General features: G+C 40.3%; 1 protein-coding gene and 1 long non-coding RNA gene across 5 annotated transcripts in view; one reads left to right on the top strand and one right to left on the bottom strand.

Moving 5' to 3' along the window:
- The window catches only part of LOC132247338 (uncharacterized), a 99,955-nt gene that overhangs the window by 3,086 nt on the left and 78,005 nt on the right, over positions 1-18,864 (bottom strand). The window contains exons 2-3 of one of the 3 annotated variants that reach the window (XR_009458649.1): positions 7,113-11,756; positions 5,773-6,020 (exon numbers count right to left, since the gene is read on the bottom strand). This is a non-coding gene — a long non-coding RNA (uncharacterized LOC132247338). The remainder of the gene's footprint in view (positions 1-5,772; positions 6,021-7,112; positions 11,757-18,864) is intronic. The other 2 variants (XR_009458641.1, XR_009458646.1) reach the window with 2 other exon arrangements.
- Positions 1-18,864, top strand: part of SNAP25 (synaptosome associated protein 25) — a 95,708-nt gene that overhangs the window by 66,110 nt on the left and 10,734 nt on the right. The window contains exons 5-6 of one of the 2 annotated variants that reach the window (XM_019500851.2): positions 11,533-11,650; positions 16,157-16,282. In XM_019500851.2, the coding sequence (XP_019356396.1) occupies positions 11,533-11,650; positions 16,157-16,282 (244 nt within the window). Of the gene's footprint in view, positions 1-11,532; positions 11,651-11,787; positions 11,906-16,156; positions 16,283-18,864 lie in introns of both variants that reach the window. The other variant, XM_006270571.4, reaches the window with a different exon arrangement.

The raw sequence follows: 18,864 nt of genomic DNA, 5'->3' as shown, positions 1-18,864 counted from the left end.
TATGTAATGGATTGACCTGCAAAAAATGTATTTATTTTGCTTAATCTATGTATGGGTGGCTCCTGTTAATGGCAAAAGTACTGATTCCAGCACCGACTGGAATCAGTGCAGATCTTTGAGTGGGCTTTGGATCAAGCCCTAGTACCACCAAAAGGGTAGTGAACGTGTTCCAATGTACTTTCAAGTACAATATTTATGTATGCACCATCTGAATATTTCCCTCAGGTGATTCAAGAGCAGGAAAAAGCTAAATGAAGGCACACATAAAACAGTAGATATTCCCTTCCATCATGTCCAATACAACTCTCAGTGAAGACGACAGGAATTTTGCATGGGAAATAATAGCAGGATACAGCTCATTATAACACACTATAGCAGGGGAGGGCAAAATGCAGCCTGGGGGCCAGATGCGGCCTTCCAGGCCATTCTATCTGGCCCACAGGGCCCCTAAAAAATTTAGAAAATTAATATTTATCTGCCCCTGGCTGCCTGTCATGCGGCCCTCGATGGCTTGCCAAAACTCAGTAAGTGGACCTCCACCCAAAATAATTGCTCGCCCTTGCACTATAGACAAGCTTATATGGAGGGAGACTAGTGCATAAATCTGATAGTCAGATTTTCAGAGTTGGATGAATTTAAAACGAATTGGGAAATGTCACCTTTCCCTTTACTGATTGCTGAAGGATGAAATTTAATTCTGTCAAGAAGATTCCAGTAGGAAATGCACGTCTCCAAAGAGAAAAGTCCCCAGTTATTGTTCATTCCTGTTACTCTGTATCTCACTACCTTTCATTTTTTATTTATTTTTTGGATAAAATATAAAACTTCATCATGGAACATTTTCTAGAAATGTAATGCTATACCATGTAGCAAAGCACCAGAAATGGAGTATAGAGAACAATACTATGTTATTAGGGAATGAACTAGATAAGCTAATAACTCCTTTTCATCTATAATGTCTGTGCTTCTATAGTGCTAAAATGAATGCAGCATAATAGTGGAATCTCAACGGAAGGTATTTTCCCCATTTGCTTTGTTCTAAAGAGAAAAATCTCATGTAAATGATCAATCAGTTACTGTGAAATGATTTGCTCGTTAACAATAAGTATAAAAGGTGTATTTTCAGTTCAAGTTTCCAGGTATCCAGCATCACTCCAGTTTAATATGTTTTCAGCTCCTTTTAAAAAGCAGCCGTTTCACTGTGGAACGTTGATATCTAACAAAGTGACTCCTTTTTACAAAGGAATGAAAGCAGGAGTTTCTCAAAACAGTTGTCACTATAAGCAACAGTAATTCACCTGAAAGGATAGCAAAGATGGCTCTACTAGTGCTATGCCAAAGCTCATGTCGTTGTTTAATATTTTGGACCCATTCCAAAGCCAATTTATACCAGCTCAGTATTCTGCTCTTTGTCTATTTTGCTAAATATCTACAAGGAAAAAAATATTTTAGGTTACTAACAGATTGTCACGGTGATCATGCTTTTCTTATCGTGGAAAGTTCTCAGCTGAGTAAAAAAAAAAAAAAAGACTCCTTACTTTGGACTGGGTAAAACAAGCAAGGGCTGACACTATAAAAAATAGACCTAGAGCCCAGTATCATATTTCTTGTGCACAGGAAATTCCCTTTGGCACTACATGCATAGGTAAGATGAGCAGAACTTGGCCCATAAGTCTATGATTATAATGTCAATTTACTGCCCAAGTCAGAGTTCTGGAATTTCACATTTACCCTGCAATAAGCTGATAAAGCAGAGAAGTATGAAATGTCTGAACTAAAAATTCCTGAAATGCATCCAGTTTTGTATTGCATTACATTACAAACCCCAAGCCAATCTGACTGGAAAATTTCCTGAGGTTCATGAATTTTTAGAAAGAACCTGGGCTCAGTAACAGACATTTATAGTTCTGCATGAAAACTAGGCGGGGAGGGAGGGAGGAAGCAAAACACTCATTGATGTTTACCCACTTTGGAGCTTTACTAAATTTCATTAAGCTTTACTCGAGACATTAAAAAATTAGAGCTGGGAAAGTAACTAATTTTCTGTGTCATTAGCAGAACTGAAAAACTAAGGGGAAAAACTCATTTCAGGTTGACTGAAAAACTTAATTTGACCTGAAATTAAATCTACCATTAAATTTTTTTTGAGGGGAAAGAAGGGAAGGAAACATTTCAATAAAAACAAAACAAAAAACAAACAAACTTGAAAATGAGACATTCACACTTTCCAGAAATTTATTTATATTCTTTTGCCCTAAACTATTTGCTAAATTTAGTAGGAATTCAGAAGCAGCTGGATAACAAACAATAATGATTTTCAGTGAATTAACTATTTTTCCAAAGAAAAAAAACCCCCTCAAGAACAGAAAATATTACCTAGATCCAAATTAAATCTGCAATCACAAGTGACAGGGCACTGACAAATGTGCAGCTCCCCGCTGTAACTGAGAAGGCTTTGCAGGAAGCGTTATGAGTTACAACAGTCCCCCAAGACAAAACAGAAGTTCGCTGTTGGTTCCGGGGGGAGGGGAATCTAGCTGCTACCTGCCAGCCTGCAACCAGTTTAACCTAGCAATGGCCCCTCCTTCCTCCCAGCCCACCCTATTTTCAGAATAGGAGAGGGGAAAGGCAGCAGAGGGAGCTCATTCTAGGGGTTCCCCAGCTGGTGCTGGAGGGTGGGGTAAGTGAATTGGAGTCCCCTACTTTGGGCTCAAAAACCCCCAGGCCAAACTCCTTCTGCTCCCTTTCCCCCCCTCCCATTCTGAAAAAAGCAACAGGCTGGGAGGCAGGCAGACACAAATTACTGAAGGTGCTCGCTTTTGAAACATCTTCATCTGAACCCTTATGCAAAGGAAGGGTTCAGATTTTTGTGGGATTGGGCCCTTTTAAGAAACTTTGTAGCTGTGCATGTCTGTTTGGTCACAGTTGTAGAGCGCTTTCAGGAGCCATATTAGGCAAAAACTGTCACTTCTGTCTGCACCCATAGACTATAATACTAGAGAGAAGGTATTTCTTTCCCTTCATGTATAGTACTCCATGCATAGCATTCTGACAGAGAGAATATGTCACTAGCTTGTTTTCTTTTAATGCTAAATTTATTCTTCTGCAGAAGGTTGGTACAAGTTCTTCTCGGGGCCAACCATAACCCAGTTCTAAAGGTCTGAACAGGAGTTAAGTGGTGCAGAGGTCATGTACTTGTCTTCTGCCCAAGGATATATTTCACCTTTAAAATTTTAGAAAAATCATTACTGTTCCAAAGCTAACCTGTATATAGAGAAGATATCTTGATGTCAGAAAAAGTAGAAGCATGTCTTTTTCTCTCATGAGATTTAATTTGAATGGAATTCAAACTATTCATTAATCATAAAAGCAAATAGACTTGCTTTGATTCTAGAAAGCAAGAATTAGTTGGGTTAAAACATAGTGCCTGCATAAACAACACAAATGCTTTGTGACACAAAAATTAACTCCACATTTAAAATAAATCAATAGTCACAAACATTGCTGGTGAAAGCCTGTCTATAACTAGGTGGATCTATGCATGGAATTCTCATTCAAAGTCAACTGAGACCTTTTTGCAGGGCTAAATTATCCCCACACAGTGCTTTTCTCTATGAATGGGACTTTAAGTGTTCAAAACAGTTAGTTAAAAGCTTTTACACACACCAAAATCTAAGCTACAAGAAAACTGGCAATTCTGCAACAGTGAAAGACAGACGTCTAACTCCCATTGGGTCAGAGGGCATTTTAAAAACAGCACATTTTAGTTATCTAATCCTTGCTTTACATTCAATTTTTTGCCCATTTAAGGACTGCTATGTAAAAACTCTTCTGTATGCCAGTAGTCTTTAGTCATCCAGGTAGTCCCACTGCCTGAAAATGTACTGGTCACTAGAGCAAGGAATGCTTTCTTGAGCAGATTGTAAAGAGCTAGGTCAGCTACACACATTACTATCCACAGGAATCACAGTGCTGAACTCCCACTGGCAGTGAGATCTGATATGCCCATTGTATGATCAGATATGCAGTTAATCAATACTTACTGGAAGAGAGTCAGACAGCATAAAAGCCTCCTTAAATTGCTTATGGCCATGCCTTAGAAGCTTCAGTAAATTAGCCTTGCAATGATAAATTACAGCTTTCTCAAGTAAAATGGGCTGATAAAAATTCTGCAAACCCCAGAAATATTGTAACTGTATTACGTTAAATGCATTATAACTATGTTTGTGCCTTTTTAGCAGTGTGTAATTCCACTAATAACTGATGCAACTTCTTTAATTGCAATGTATTTACTATGTGTAATTAGACAAAATATAATTGTTATTATATTTTAAAATCCTACAATTCGTGCAATGAGTGTACTGCAATGGATGCCTCATCAGATTATCAGATTAATGAAATAATTTGTTAACATTGCCATGTGATCTTTTTTCAGCTGACCTGACTGCACAAGTTACAAGACAATTAGGTGCTATATAGCACCTAAAGATCATGACACTGATCTTTCCAGTGATTGGCTAACATGATATCTAATCTTTATAATCACTCAAAACTGTTTGTAGCTTTTCTAGATAATTAGATCTGCGGCAGCTAATTTACTAAAAAGATTCCTCTGAACCGACTACAGTCTCAACAGCACAGAGCAGAACTTACTTTCTGGCATCAGTACACGAAAAGTCTTTGAAACCACAATTGTAAAGCAATCATATGTAACCAGGGTGCCATAGCACCCTGGGGTGCCATTCAAGGCTGCCATGGAGTACCATACAATATTAGCACTGTCAGGTATGCAAACATTCACAAGATAAAATAGCAACCCTTAGTGTTAAAAAACATTAACTTATTGTGATCTTTCTGAGTTTTTGCAACAAAAGAACTTCTCTATTATTTTTCTGTAGTCAAAAAAGGAAGAAAAACTAAGAGCTGGCATTGTCCATGAGGTGCCTTGAGTCTATCAAAGGTTGCCTGACATCTGTTGAAGGGTGTCTTGAGTCTAAAAAACTGACAACCACTGCTGTAGAAGAAAGAGGCCAATGCATTTTTAATGGCAGTTACTTAAAAGGATTTCTGGACCAAATTTTTTTTTTTTTAATTTCAATATGGTTTGCAACAAACAAATCAGAACCATACGTTGGACCCTTGCAGCAAACTGGAGGAAAGTAGGACTTCACAACACCATTCATTATAGAGATCTTCCAGGGAATGTGACTACCTCGGAGAACTGGCTGGACCCTGTGTTCGGTGAAGTCAACGGGTATCATTCAGTTGATCTGAATGTGTCTGGATTTGGCCCTAGGCGATCATAAAAGCCGGTCATTACTTGACACTCCCTTTGACCCTGAAAAGAAAACTCCATTTCTCACCAAAGCCATTGGTTCGTACCAGGAAATGGTTTAAAGGGGGAAAAAATGTTTGTGTGGCTATTCCTCCTCAATAACTTCCATAGGTAATAAGTGACTCATGAATTGGGCACCAAGGCACCTTTGAAAATCCTGCTAAGCATCTACCTGCTTACATGCCATTGTAAGTCCAACCTTCTGTAACTTTTGAAAATACAATTTAGGATATTAAATTACTGAGGCACTTCTGAAAATTATTTCCATAGACTCCAAATCCATATTCCCAGCTCAGAAGAAGGAAACCTCTTCATTTGTTTAATCATTAAAATGCATCACCTAAATTATAAACTTAAGTATATAACCAGAAGATGGCAACTTAAAAAATGTTGATATTTAAAAGCATTTATAGTTGAATGTGAAAAAAAAAACAAACCTCTGAGAAGAGTCCTCACAGCTTAAGCTTAAAGTAGGTGGTGAGGCCAAGAAATTGGATTTGGCTTTCCCCATCAGCCCATAGGGATGGTAAAGAGCTGAAAGCTTCTGTGCCTCATCGCCACTGGGGAGGGAAATGTCCTCTCTCATCTACAGGCATCATGTCTGGGAATTATTTGCAGGTGGGGCTGTTTCAGTCCTGCTATCCTTCAGGATGTTTTCCACCAAGTAATGGTATGGTATACTATACTACAGAGAGAAATACCATGCTTGATTCTGCCTCATTGAAGTTAGGGAAAGTTTTCTCATGGATTTCAAACATAGCAAAATAAAGTCACTCATTAAGACAGCCTCCGTTTTGCCCACAAAAGGATTCACCCGAGACACGATAGATGAACACCAGCAACTCATCTGTCAGCCATTAGGAATATGCTACTGTCACTGAAAGAAGCAAAAGGATCCTTCTTCTGTCAGAACAAATGCAAATGAATACACAGCTGACTGAGCTATTCTGCAGAGTGAACAAGCTAATCAACACAACTGCATAATGCAAACATCAGAAACAAGCATCATGCTTTACAAAGAGTTCTCATCCTACTGCACAGATAAGATCAAACAAACTCGCTCAAGGAGACCAGAAAAAATCTTCAATGGAGCAGATGGCTTTAGCTAGTCCACCATGCCTAACTGTACATGACACTTTCAGTTTGAAGAAAGCTCTGAGTTCCTGAAAAATACTTAACCCCCCCCCACCCAAAAACAGTCCCATGTGCATGGGGCCTCATGCAAGTCAAACTTTCCTGTGCCAAGCAGGAATAATCAACTTGTTAGCAAAGCAAACTAACAAAGCAAACTCACAAGCCCTATTGCCAGACCAAACCAGATCTCAAAAATCCACTGCCTGATGAATAAAATTTCTATGTAGCATCTCTGATTTTCTATTTCTAGGCAAAAATAATGGAAACAAATAACAAACAAATTCTAACAACATGTGACAGGGGTGTAGGCTGTAGCCGTATTGGTCTAAGGCCATAGGCAGACAAGGTTCTTTGGGTGAATCTGATCTCTTTTATTAGACCAACTTAAATAGTTGGAAAACTATTAATAATATTTTGGATTCATTGTAACTGGACATGCAGACAGATTTCACAACATTACTGGATTTCAACATAGCAATAGACAGAAGTCATATCTCAATGGTAATATTCTTTGGCCACTTTTAACAAAGCTGATGACAAGGTATTGCTGACCTGTTTATATTATCTAGCTGGAGAGGTCACTGAAGCAACTACAAAGGCCCTACTCATTCCTTTCCAACAAGATGGAATAACAATACCTCACCTGACAAGCTGCATTGGGATCTCCTTTGTCCATCCCAACTCTTCTTCCATTCAGTGCTTGCATGAGACCACTTGATGGAGTGAGATGTCAGGAGCTCTCATCAGCAGGACTCCAGTAATATCCAGATGCACATCTCATTTCCACAAAAGAAGCCAACACCATCAAAGAGATGTCAACAATGACTACAGGATAGTCATCTCAGAGGAAGCCCTTGGCAGGATGCAGCTGTGCTGCCCAGGAGAGGAAGTGGTTTGTAGAACTGGTCTTGACAGTGGCTTAATTCTGGCCTGTACCACATTCGTCACAGTGATGTGAAGCCTTGGACACCTGTTAGACTCTGTATGACTCTGTATGACCAGGCATTGCCAGTGTTGAAATACTTTCTCTTCTGCACACTAGGAGCTTGAACCCCATTTTTGTCAGAGGAGCTCTGGCTATAACACTTCTCAGGTTCATCACCTTCAAACTTGGTTATGGTAATTTTCTGTAGTTTAGGCTGAATGTGGACACAACCCAAAAGGGCTCCAGCTTTATAGGAAGTAGCATCATCCCTCTTCAATGAGAGGCATGCGTCTCTCTAACCTCCATACCACCACTGGCTCTCAATCCATTTCTGTTACCAAGACCAGCCTTTATGGTCCAATGTTCAAAACCACCCACTAGTCAGGACCCTGTCATGCAGGTCAGTACATCTCTATTTGCAATCAGCTGCTCTCTTTCAGGACAATGCAGTTTGGTCCCATCTGGCTTCAAAATCTATGAGGACAATATAAGAAAAATCCTGGAAGAGTTTTAAGCAGATCATTCTCTGTCAAAGGGACTCAGTAGCAGAATTAATTTGCAATGGTAATTGAACTAACCCAATGTCTCCTTTTTTGCATGTGTTATGGAAACATCCTTTTTGATTTAACTTCTCCACTAACTCTGGAAGGAAACAAAAAGGAAATAGAAACAAACAGAGCAAAAACAAATGAAAAAAAGTTTCCCTACCCCCTCCAGTATCCTCCAAGAGAACATAGGAACATAGAGGTTTCTCCTCCCGGCCCCTTCTCTGAAGTCCCCTACAGAATGCATAATGGGTAATCTATGCTCACTGTGCAGAAAGCATTGAGTTCTATGGATATACCACTGTTCTGTCTCAGAGATGGAGATAGACCAACAGATAATCTTGGACCCATGTCTTGCAGAGTTGAGAGTCCTTTTGGTCCATATGCTGGTGAGGTAAGTGCTCACCACAAGTGGATGACCTGATAGCATCAGACAAATAGTCCACATTCTCTGCTGGTCTACTGGAATAAACTGTTACATAAAAAAATCTACAGCAGATTCATGGCCACTATTTGAATCTCCTTGGACAGGAAATGGTATAGAAAGGCAAAGAACTGATTATTAACAGAGAATCTTGGAGAAGAGCAAAATAAATTCTGACAAAACACATACCTGACATGCAAACTCTACCTACAGAGTGAAAGGGTCCAAGCTGCCTATCTTACAATGACACACATTTAAAGGAGGCAGCAGCAAACAAATGAAAACTGTTTGAAAGCTTATCATGAAACATTTCACCAAGTAACAGATAAAGGGGTAGATTCTTAGGTGATGTCAAATGTCATAGATACATGGCAGTCTATACCAGCACAGCATCTGCTCCCAAGTGATTTAATAAAACCGGCAAAATGTTAGATTAGAGAAAGTCAGTTAAAATGCATGTGAAATTAACCTTTATTAGCTGTTTCTGTACCATTAATAAAACATCCTACATCCTATTCTGATCTCACTTATATCAATATATGTCTAGAGTGACCCAGTGAGGTTCATGAGGTTATTCCACATTTATACCACTGTCATGAAAGTTAGAATCTGGAATCTGTCTGTTTATCTTGCCTTACAGGATCAGATGTTCAGCTGGTGTAAACTGGTATTGCTCCATTGAAGCCAAGGGAACTATGCCAGTTTGAACCAGCCAGGGATCTGGCCCCTCAGTTTTATGTTAAACAAGCAGTTTTAGAAGGAGCAGCCGGATGTCTAGACTTCTAGGCTACTTCTGTGACATAGGCTTTTTCGATTGATGAGGCTTTTCTTAATGGAAGATAGATTGCTTGTGGTCCCTTTCCTCTTCAGAAATAGCATAAGCTGTAATGAAACCACAAAAGCATCACACTTCAGAATACTGAAACATAGTAAATTTTGAAGACAGCTGTGGTGAGAAGAGAAGTTCTTGTGCTAAGTAAATTACACACATCAATTAACCCTTGCAGAATCTGGGCATTATTGTTCCCAGTAATGCCCAAAGGACTCTATTGGGAGTGACATTTCAACACCCCCATCTGCTTTTGGCTTCAGAAGATTTTTGCCTGAGTAAGGAAGGAAGGATTAGACCCCAAGTTTGTCATTAATACACAATCTGTGATGAAGCCTCGCTGTCTCCCACCAATGTTACAGCATCAGGAAAATATACTCAGTTATCTTCAACAACCAAAAAATAGTAACTTTAAAAATGACACCACAAAGGTGTGTTGTCCCTCTCTCATTTCCTCATCAAAACGTACAAGTGAAAACCAGATTCTTCTAACAGATATCTCTGAAAACTCAGTTTAGATTTTGCAAGTCCAACTTTCTCATTTCCAGTAAAACTAAAAATTCTGCACTGGAATTTTTAAACTGAACCATGAACTTTAAACCAGAATAATTTCCCAACTGTGGAATGTGTTATCTTTTTAAGGAATATTTTGTGTAAATTTAGCTCTGAAAATGTACATTTTTTATCCAGATTTATGTAAATAATCTAGTTATCCTTGGACACTCTAACACAAGACCATCAAGCCAGGGGGATGGGAACCAAAAAAATTACAACATACAGTTAGTGACACTGACTGGCCACTGACTAATTTTCACTTTCAAGGCAAAGCTGGATGGAAAAATTAAAATGAACAACATAGCATTGAATGACAAATCATTGAATGGCAAATTCAATAATAATCCAACTCCCTTGATGACCTTTGAAAATCTCAAACCCAAGTGTTGTTTCTAAAATACACTGTGTTTTATCTTGATGAATCCCATTTAACTTCAGCAACTATGTTATATCCCTGCATTCTCAAGTCCTTTTCCTCTCAGTTCTAATTCTTAGGTATGTACATACATTTTTTCCCCTGTATCTAATGCAGGAAATGTGAATTTCATCATTTTAAACTCTAGCTAATCAGTTCCTAGCTACATATATTTTGGATCGGCTTTTCTTGACAGGTTAGATCATCACCGAAAGGAATTTTTGCTCCATTCGAGAATCCTTCCTGCACTCCATATTTAAATGAAATTACTGGCCAGATCCCCAGCTGGTATAAAATGATGAAGTTCATGTTAAAAGCCAGGATCTTTTTGGTCCTATGCTTATTTACAACAACTAAGGAACTGGCTGCTGCACCGTACTGTTTTTCTCAGCTTTATCTTCCGTGGAGAAATCAATATATTAAATTACCGGCAGCTACAAAGTCCACGAAGGTCAGCACTAGTGTCAGCAAGCACAAGTCCACTGGTATTAATGGATGAGTACAGCGTCTGTACAAAGCCTGTTTTTACGCCAGGTGCTTCACTCCCATGGTTTGGTGCAAACCAGAAGCAATTCCAGTAAAGTATAAGGAGTTATGCTGGTGTAGCATTTTTACGTTTACCTCACTGAGGGACTGATACAAAGCCTACCAAAGACATGGGAATCTTTCCATTAATGTCACTGGGCCTTGGAGTAGATCCCTAGGTTGTTGCATCTCCACTGCATTCATTGGGGCTACTGGTGATTTGCAACAGATTCCCTGACTTTTGGTTTGGACAGGAACTAAAAAACATCAGACCTCAGTACGCTCAGAATATGTAGCTGGACATGGATCTTAACAACTCATACCACCCCTAATGCCATTACTGTCTCTTCTCTCACCCTATCACCCACAAATCGAAATAGTTACACTGTCAATCACCATCTATTTCAAATACATTTTTAAGTATGAGTAATTCAGGCATTTTCCATTGACAGAGACCCTCTGTTATGTGAATGTGAATAAATGAAAGATAATAACCGTATCTCTTTCTTTCTCTTGGATATCACTGGTGTCTTAGTAAGTGGATGTATTGTATTATGTTTCTGGACCTTGACGTTTAAAACTTCCTTCTACATCATCACATCCTGTTTAAATTGATATATTTCAAACATCACTTTTTTTCCTCTCTCTCTATTCATATTAGCAAAGGACATCTTTCTCCACTATCTAGAGTCTGGCACACATCCCAGCAGCAATGCATCAGCTCAAATCAATGCATTGCAAGATCATTATTAATTCAGTTTTACATGATCATTTTTCATGTTCTTTGAACACAAACAAACAAAAATACAATTCATTCCACACTGTCATCCCTTTGTCCTGACCAGAACAACTCGATCGTGTTGAAGAAGGCATGAACCATATCAACCAAGACATGAAGGAGGCCGAGAAAAATTTAAAAGATTTAGGGAAATGCTGTGGCCTTTTCATATGTCCTTGTAACAAGTAGGTACTGGGTACCGGCTCTGCTATGTGGTGTCCAGTTTTTTGTCAGAGTGAATGTCTGAAGTTTTTTGTCTTTTTTTCTTTGTCCTTTTCCATCTGCTTCATTCTGTGGGGATAAAATACTTGTGTTTAATCAGAACAACTGGAACGCATCGAAGAGGGAATGGACCAAATCAATAAGGACATGAAAGAAGCAGAAAAGAATTTGACGGACCTAGGAAAATTCTGTGGTCTTTGTGTCTGTCCATGTAACAAGTAGGTGCCGCCTGCCTGCCTGAATCTTTTTGAGCACTCAAGGCCAATATTAAAAGCCTTGTGAAGCTCATCCTTGTTAGGCACACGGACAGGATGAGCATGTGGCATGCAGAAAAAACGATTATGGTTCCAATGCATTCATCTCATAGCATAGACAATCAAGTGGGAAGTACAGTAGATGCATTAAAATCAGGCATACTGCAGTGCAAGCTTCATGGTAAACACCCTCTACTGAGAAAAGTTTCAACATTTTACAGAAAGTGTACTTATGTGGTTTTATTATCTAGCTGACAAAAAAATCATGGTAATATCAAACCTGTTTTGTTCCTGGAGACCCTAAATTTTAAAGCATATATTTTCACAAATAAGCTTAATAAAAAGTCATGGTTTAAAAAAAAAATGCAGAAAATATCATTTGAGATGAGTATTAATAAAAATTACAGAAAGGAAATCACTATCAATGTGTTGTCCAGTGGATCTCCCCCCTAATGAAGTCTTAAATGAGACATGGCATTTTACAATTTGACCCCAAGCTACAATATCTTGTTGCAGGGAGTCAAGTTTTAGAGAAGCTAAACATATTGTGACAAATTTCTCTTCCTTGGTAGAGTGTACACTAAGCAGAAATGTTGAAATATTTTGAATCTGCTTGCATGCCATCACACTACAACAAAGCTGTTCTTGAAGTGCTGCAAGGCTTGTTCTAAACGCAGCATAAGAATGTGATATGTGGTTGTGCAAATATGGAGGTTAGGAAATAAACTGGAAACATCATATGTCTCAATAGATAACAGACCCAGCATGCAGTGAGGCAGGGCACAAACAACTCATTAAGAATACATTTCTAAATTACTAGCTCCAGTTTTCCAAGGGGTTGGGTGTATAGACCATGTGACAGTCCCTTCATGGGCAAAGACACTTGCTTAGTTAACAGCAGTGAACTTATCCTGAAATACTTACTGAGGCAAAACTGGCCAGAACTCCCATAGAATTCAACAGGAATTTTGCCTGAGTAAGAACAGGATTGGGCACTTCATCTGATCAATCTCCATTGATTTTTAAGTTAATTCTTTGAGGAAATTTTAATGTTGGTATTAAATTGGGAGCAAAATACAGATCCAGCTGTTGAACTCAGATTTTCTGCATTAAGGTATAAATGCCTCTTAATGGTATATATATTTGGCCCAGGATATGTTTGGCCTTGGTTGGGTGCATGAGGTGATACCTATGTGAGGAGGGGAGAGATGCAAGGATACATGTGTAAGCATGCATAAATACACAGGTAGGATGTCGACAGACAAGGTTCCTTGGGTGAATTTGGTATCTTTTATTAGACCAACCCAAATAGTTGGAGAATAGTTATTAAGCAAGCTTTCGGGTTCAAAAACCCTTCATCAGCAGGTAGGATGTCTAAACTCCTATACTAGCAGCTGTGATGTGGCATAGAGTTTAGACTATATCCCTGGCTCCTGTCTGTCCTTAAGCATGGAGCTGACCTAGCAAAGAGGTGAGGCACAGGCTGAATTATCAGATATGCTTCCCTAGCACTCCTAGAGCCACTGTAGCAGTACGGGAATTATCTTGTAGCCCCCAAATCACAAAAGTTGGTCATTTAAGTATAGAAGGTCCCATGGTGCATCACAGTAAATCTTGACTTTTTCATTGAACCTATGGTAACACGCTGTATGGCAAGCCAAGAACATCATGACCAGATCATCTGCTAATGCAACTCAGCACTATTCTGATAATGCTGCCTAAAAATTTGGCTTTCAAATATTGTTCTTTCCACAGCAATTGTTGTATCTGAAATCTCCTGGCCTGAGCCCAGATAGGATACTGCAAGCAGTGTAAGGATGGGGGAGAGAATAAGAAGCTAGTTCTTAAAGGTACCCCCATTACTACAACTAATACAACCACAGCTGTGATCCCCGCAGTACTAGTTATTATTACTCTTTTAAACTAACACAAGACTCTAATCTTGTAGTCATCACTTTAGTGCCTGAAAAAACAAATGATATTGGCCATTCAGGAGGGTTTGAAGGCAAGGGGCCTGGGCCATTATTTCTGTTAGAGGCAGTTCTCAGAGACATCCAAGCCAGGAATCAATGATTCAACAAAGCCAACAGGCCTTTAAAAACACACAGGCCTAAATACCAACATTGCCTCAACATTGGCACAACATCATGACCACAGGTCCTTTCCCTGGCTGGTGGTAAATTCATTGTAAATATTCCAAACAAGGATACAATCCATATACAATAACCCCCACTACTTTTAAATAAAGTTCCATGAACCACGTGTCACAATTTGAGGCCCAATCCTACCTTCCTTGAGCAGCCAAAATTCCCATCGAGTGAAATCTTGGTCCCACTGAAACCAAGTGGAAGAACTCCTAATGGCTGCAGCAGGGCCAAGATTTCACCCACTGATTTTAATGGGAGGTTTAAATGCACAAAGAAAGTCGGGATCAGGCTCTGGGTAAATATGAGAGTTCATTTCAGTCATAGAATATCTTACTCTCTGCATGTGGCAGGGGTCTAAAGAAAAAGTGAGTAACTGGGACTGTATGTGCAGCATTTTGGGTGGTAATTAGGTATAAACATTTGGGTGGTAATTATATAGAAGCATTTCCCTAGTTAATTTCCAAAAATGCCAAAGATGGTGTATAATACATTTCATATAACAAAACCAACTTAACAAAAAAAGTGTTTAGAAGTCTTACTAAATTCTAAAAGAAAAAGAAAAAAGATGACTATTGAGGAAGCAACCCATTGCAATTATTTTATTAATGATCTATGTATGTAACACATCTTTGAGCAAAAAACCACCCCCAAAAAATCCTGACAGCTACAGTGTGGGCTTACGCAATATGTGGTCAATGAGAGTATCTAAAGCTTGTTACAATATTTTCCTCAATTCACCTTAAAAACTGTTCACTCTCTCAATGAAGCTGTAAGCCACAAGGCTGTTTTTTTCTGCACAATTATAGTCTTGTGCAGAAAATAAAAATTGTGATTTGCTATTGCTAAGAGCTTAGATAAAAATTAGCTCAATTTCTGAAACAGAAAAGTTTTTGTCACAGACCCCAAAAGCGCACCATTTTCTACAATGTAAATACCTCTTATCATGTTAGTGTCAGAACAACCCAAAGCATGCTGCACATGCTAATCTGCCACTGCAGGTATGCCTGGATTTTAATTTTTTTTCTCCATGGCAGCTCAGTCAAAAATGGCTCTTTGAAAGATTGCATAAGCCAATAAAATGACCTGACAGAAGGATATATTTTTAAAGTCCTGAAGTTTAAGGCTCCTGAAAAAGGAAAAGATCCATTTTTGCCTGTGTCTCGCTTATTGTGAAGGCTGTTACTGCTGGTGCATTACGAGTATGATGAACTACTGGGGCAGTTGTGCTTAGCGAGAATGCTTCACTTCTTATTCATGCCTGTAGCTGGTGCATGAAGAAAATGTAGAAGAATTTCCCTTTCTGATGCTAGATTGCTTGTATTTTTACTTTCTCCTGCACTCATCTCACTTCTGCCTATTTTACTTTTTGTCTCTGTGGACAAAGGTTTGTACATCAACTGTCGATGTATGGTTAACTATTTTCAAGTACCGATATATTATTTAGAAAGCCAATGAAATTGCCCTAAGTGCGACGCATATGCCAAGAACAACCCTGTCCACCATGGGAAAGTTAGTGGCTTTAAATGCCCGTTATGCCACATATACTTAAAAAAAAAAAAAGAAAGAAAAAAAAGGAAATGTTTGCATGGCACTGTGTTTAAATCTAGCCAAATCTGTTTTTCTCTAAGATGATGTGTTGCTGTGATGTGATGTACACACTATACTTGGCAGTTTTGTTTCTATGTCTGTCTGCCAGTATGTTCTTTGTGTTTTATGTCAAACTACACGTATGTTGTTGAACTGAAACTGAATGTTTTCCAGTGATCTGTATTTTTCTTCTTTTCTTCTTTTCTGGAAACCGACCGAACACAATGAAAACCTGTGTGCAGTGTGGTAGGCTTGATGATTGCAATTCAGACTATTGGAAACAAAATTTCTGAGCAGCATAGTTATTGTGGCAGTTAAAAAAAAAGATTTTGTTCCAGTTTATGATATATCGGTATACGATAAACGCCCCTCTATCTTAAAACTCATTTGCTTGAATCAGCTCTTATCTTGGAGAAGTAAAGATATTTGCACTCATCTCTTCCCACTTGATGCTTTGTTACTCACCCTTTTTCTTGCATAGGCTTAAATCAAGTGATGCTTACAAAAAAGCCTGGGGCAATAATCAGGATGGGGTGGTAGCCAGCCAGCCAGCCCGTGTTGTGGATGAACGGGAGCAGATGGCCATCAGTGGTGGCTTTATCCGCAGGTGAGCCTTTCTATCCACTTTCTTTCTGATTTTCCTCAGCTGCAGATATGTTTAGATTTTTTTCCCATGTGGTCAAGACTTGTGTGTTCCTAGTTACTTCCATTTGTGTAACTGGCTAACATTTCCCACCAATTCTGTGGGTGTTCATACCCATCAGGGGCAGCAGTTCTCAGCCAGAGTGCCATAGCCCAGTGGGGTGATGAGAGTCCCTTCCAGGGATGCTGCGACATGGGTGATGCTGCAGCCAGGGTGATTCCCTGCACACCTCCTGCAGAGGTACATCGGAGAGCAACTGAGACTGGAACCTACACTCTTCCTGCAGCCCTTCCCAGTCTGACTCCCTGTGCTTCTCCTGGAAAGAGAAGCAAGCTGAGTAGGTGGGACTGTCCTGACCCGCTCTGTTTCCACGAGGAGCGTGTGAGCTCAGACCAGGGAAGGTTGTGGTAAGTGTACGTGCTCCTGCCACAGCCATTTGCACCAACCCTCTGGAGTGATCAGGTTGGGCTATGGAACAGCTCTTTGCACTGCTTCTCCAGGAGGCAGGTTGGGCTGGAATAGCCCTTTACACTACTCAGCCAGAGTCAGGCTGGGCTGAAGGAGCTGTTTGCACTACCTTGCTGGAGAAGCTGCGTGCATGGATAGTCCTGGGCAGGTAAGATCTCCCTCCCTTCCCCCTGCTCCTGCCTGCTTTAGGTTTATAAGAAAATCAGCAGAATTCTGGTTAAAAAGCACTTCGGAGTGCAGAGACAGCACAATAGTGGCTCTTAAGCAGGGGCGCCATCCAATTCAGAAAAATTGTTGGAGGGGTGCCCTAACTCGTACAAGGCTGAGAACCCCTGATCTACAGCTTGGTTTTCAGATGTACTGAACACCCGCTGTGTCAAGTCAGGATTGCAGGCAATTGACTGATGTGAAAAATGAGGTTGCAGGCCTACAGAATGAGAGGTCTCTCGAACATGTGGCCCTCTATTTCTGTTATCCAGCTACAAACTAATCATAATAATACTTGGGAAATATTGTGATTAAGGCTCACAGCATACAAGGTGGGACACATGCCTGATTTCCTGTACCTTTGCAAAATATGAGCCCAATTACTTGTAAAGAACTCAAAAACTCAGAGTGATGAGTAAATGTCAATGTATCATTGCTATTTTAAAACAGGTTAGTGTTAAACATCGCTTCTTGCCAACAGAGAATGCAGCACAGCACTACAATAGAGCTTTAGACTCAAAGGCATTTTAGTGATTGTACAGCTTGCAGCATATGGGCAGTCCCATTTTCTTTAGGGGATTTATGCGCTTAATATTACACATGCACTAACAAACCTTGCTCAACTGGGACCATTGCACAATGTCTCAGATACCATAAATTGTTAACTATAGGAAAATGTTCCCATTTTAATGGCAACAACCATGTGCTAAAACCAAATCCTTTATAATAAACAATGTTCCAATACAGCTGCAAGCCTGTTTTAGTAAAAGACTCAGATACATTAATACTGATTATAGCATCCATAAAACAGATTCATAGATTCATAGATGTTAGGGTCGGAAGGGACCTCAATAGATCATCGAGTCCGACCCCCTGCATAAGCAGGAAAGAGTGCTGGGTCTAGATGACCCCAGCTAGATACTCATCTAACCTCCTCTTGAAGACCCCCAGGGTAGGGGAGAGCACCACCTCCCTTGGGAGCCCGTTCCAGACCTTGGCCACTCGAACTGTGAAGAAGTTCTTCCTAATGTCCAATCTAAATCTGCTCTCTGCTAGCTTGTGGCCATTGTTTCTTGTAACCCCCGGGGGCGCCTTGGTGAATAAATACTCACCAATTCCCTTCTGTGCCCCCGTGATGAACTTATAGGCAGCCGCAAGGTCGCCTCTCAACCTTCTCTTGCGGAGGCTGAAAAGGTCCAGTTTCTCTAGTCTCTCCTCGTAGCGCTTGGTCTGCAGGCCCTTGACCATATGAGTTGCCCTTCTCTGGACCCTCTCCAGGTTATCCGCATCCTTCTTGAAGTGTGGCGCCCAGAATTGCACGCAGTACTCCAACTGCGGTCTGACCAGCGCCCGATAGAGGGGAAGTATCACCTCCTTGGACCTATTCGTCATGCATCTGCTGATGCACGATAAAGTGCCATTGGCTTTTCTGATGGCTTCGTCACACTGCCGGCTCATGTTCATCTTGGAGTCCACTAGGACTCCAAGATCCCTTTCCACCTCTGTGCCACCCAGCAGGTCATTCCCTAGGCTGTAGGTATGCTGGACATTTTTCCTCCCTATGTGCAGCACTTTGCATTTCTCCTTGTTGAACTACATCCTGTTGTTTTCTGCCCACTTGTCCAACCTATCCAGCTGCCTGCAGCTGTTCCCTGCCCTCCGGCATGTCCACTTCTCCCCATAGCTTTGTGTCATCTGCAAACTTGGACAGAGTACATTTGACTCCCTCGTCCAAGTCACTGATGAAGACATTAAAGAGTATCGGTCCAAGGACCGAGCCCTGCGGGACCCCGCTGCCCACACCCTTCCAGGTCGAGACCGACCCATCCACCACAACTCTTTGGGTGCAACCCTCCAGCCAATTCGCCACC

Source organism: Alligator mississippiensis, chromosome 1 (assembly GCF_030867095.1).
Source record: "Alligator mississippiensis isolate rAllMis1 chromosome 1, rAllMis1, whole genome shotgun sequence".
In the NCBI taxonomy this organism is placed as follows: Eukaryota; Metazoa; Chordata; order Crocodylia; family Alligatoridae; genus Alligator; species Alligator mississippiensis.
This window is presented reverse-complemented; position numbering and strand designations above follow the sequence as displayed.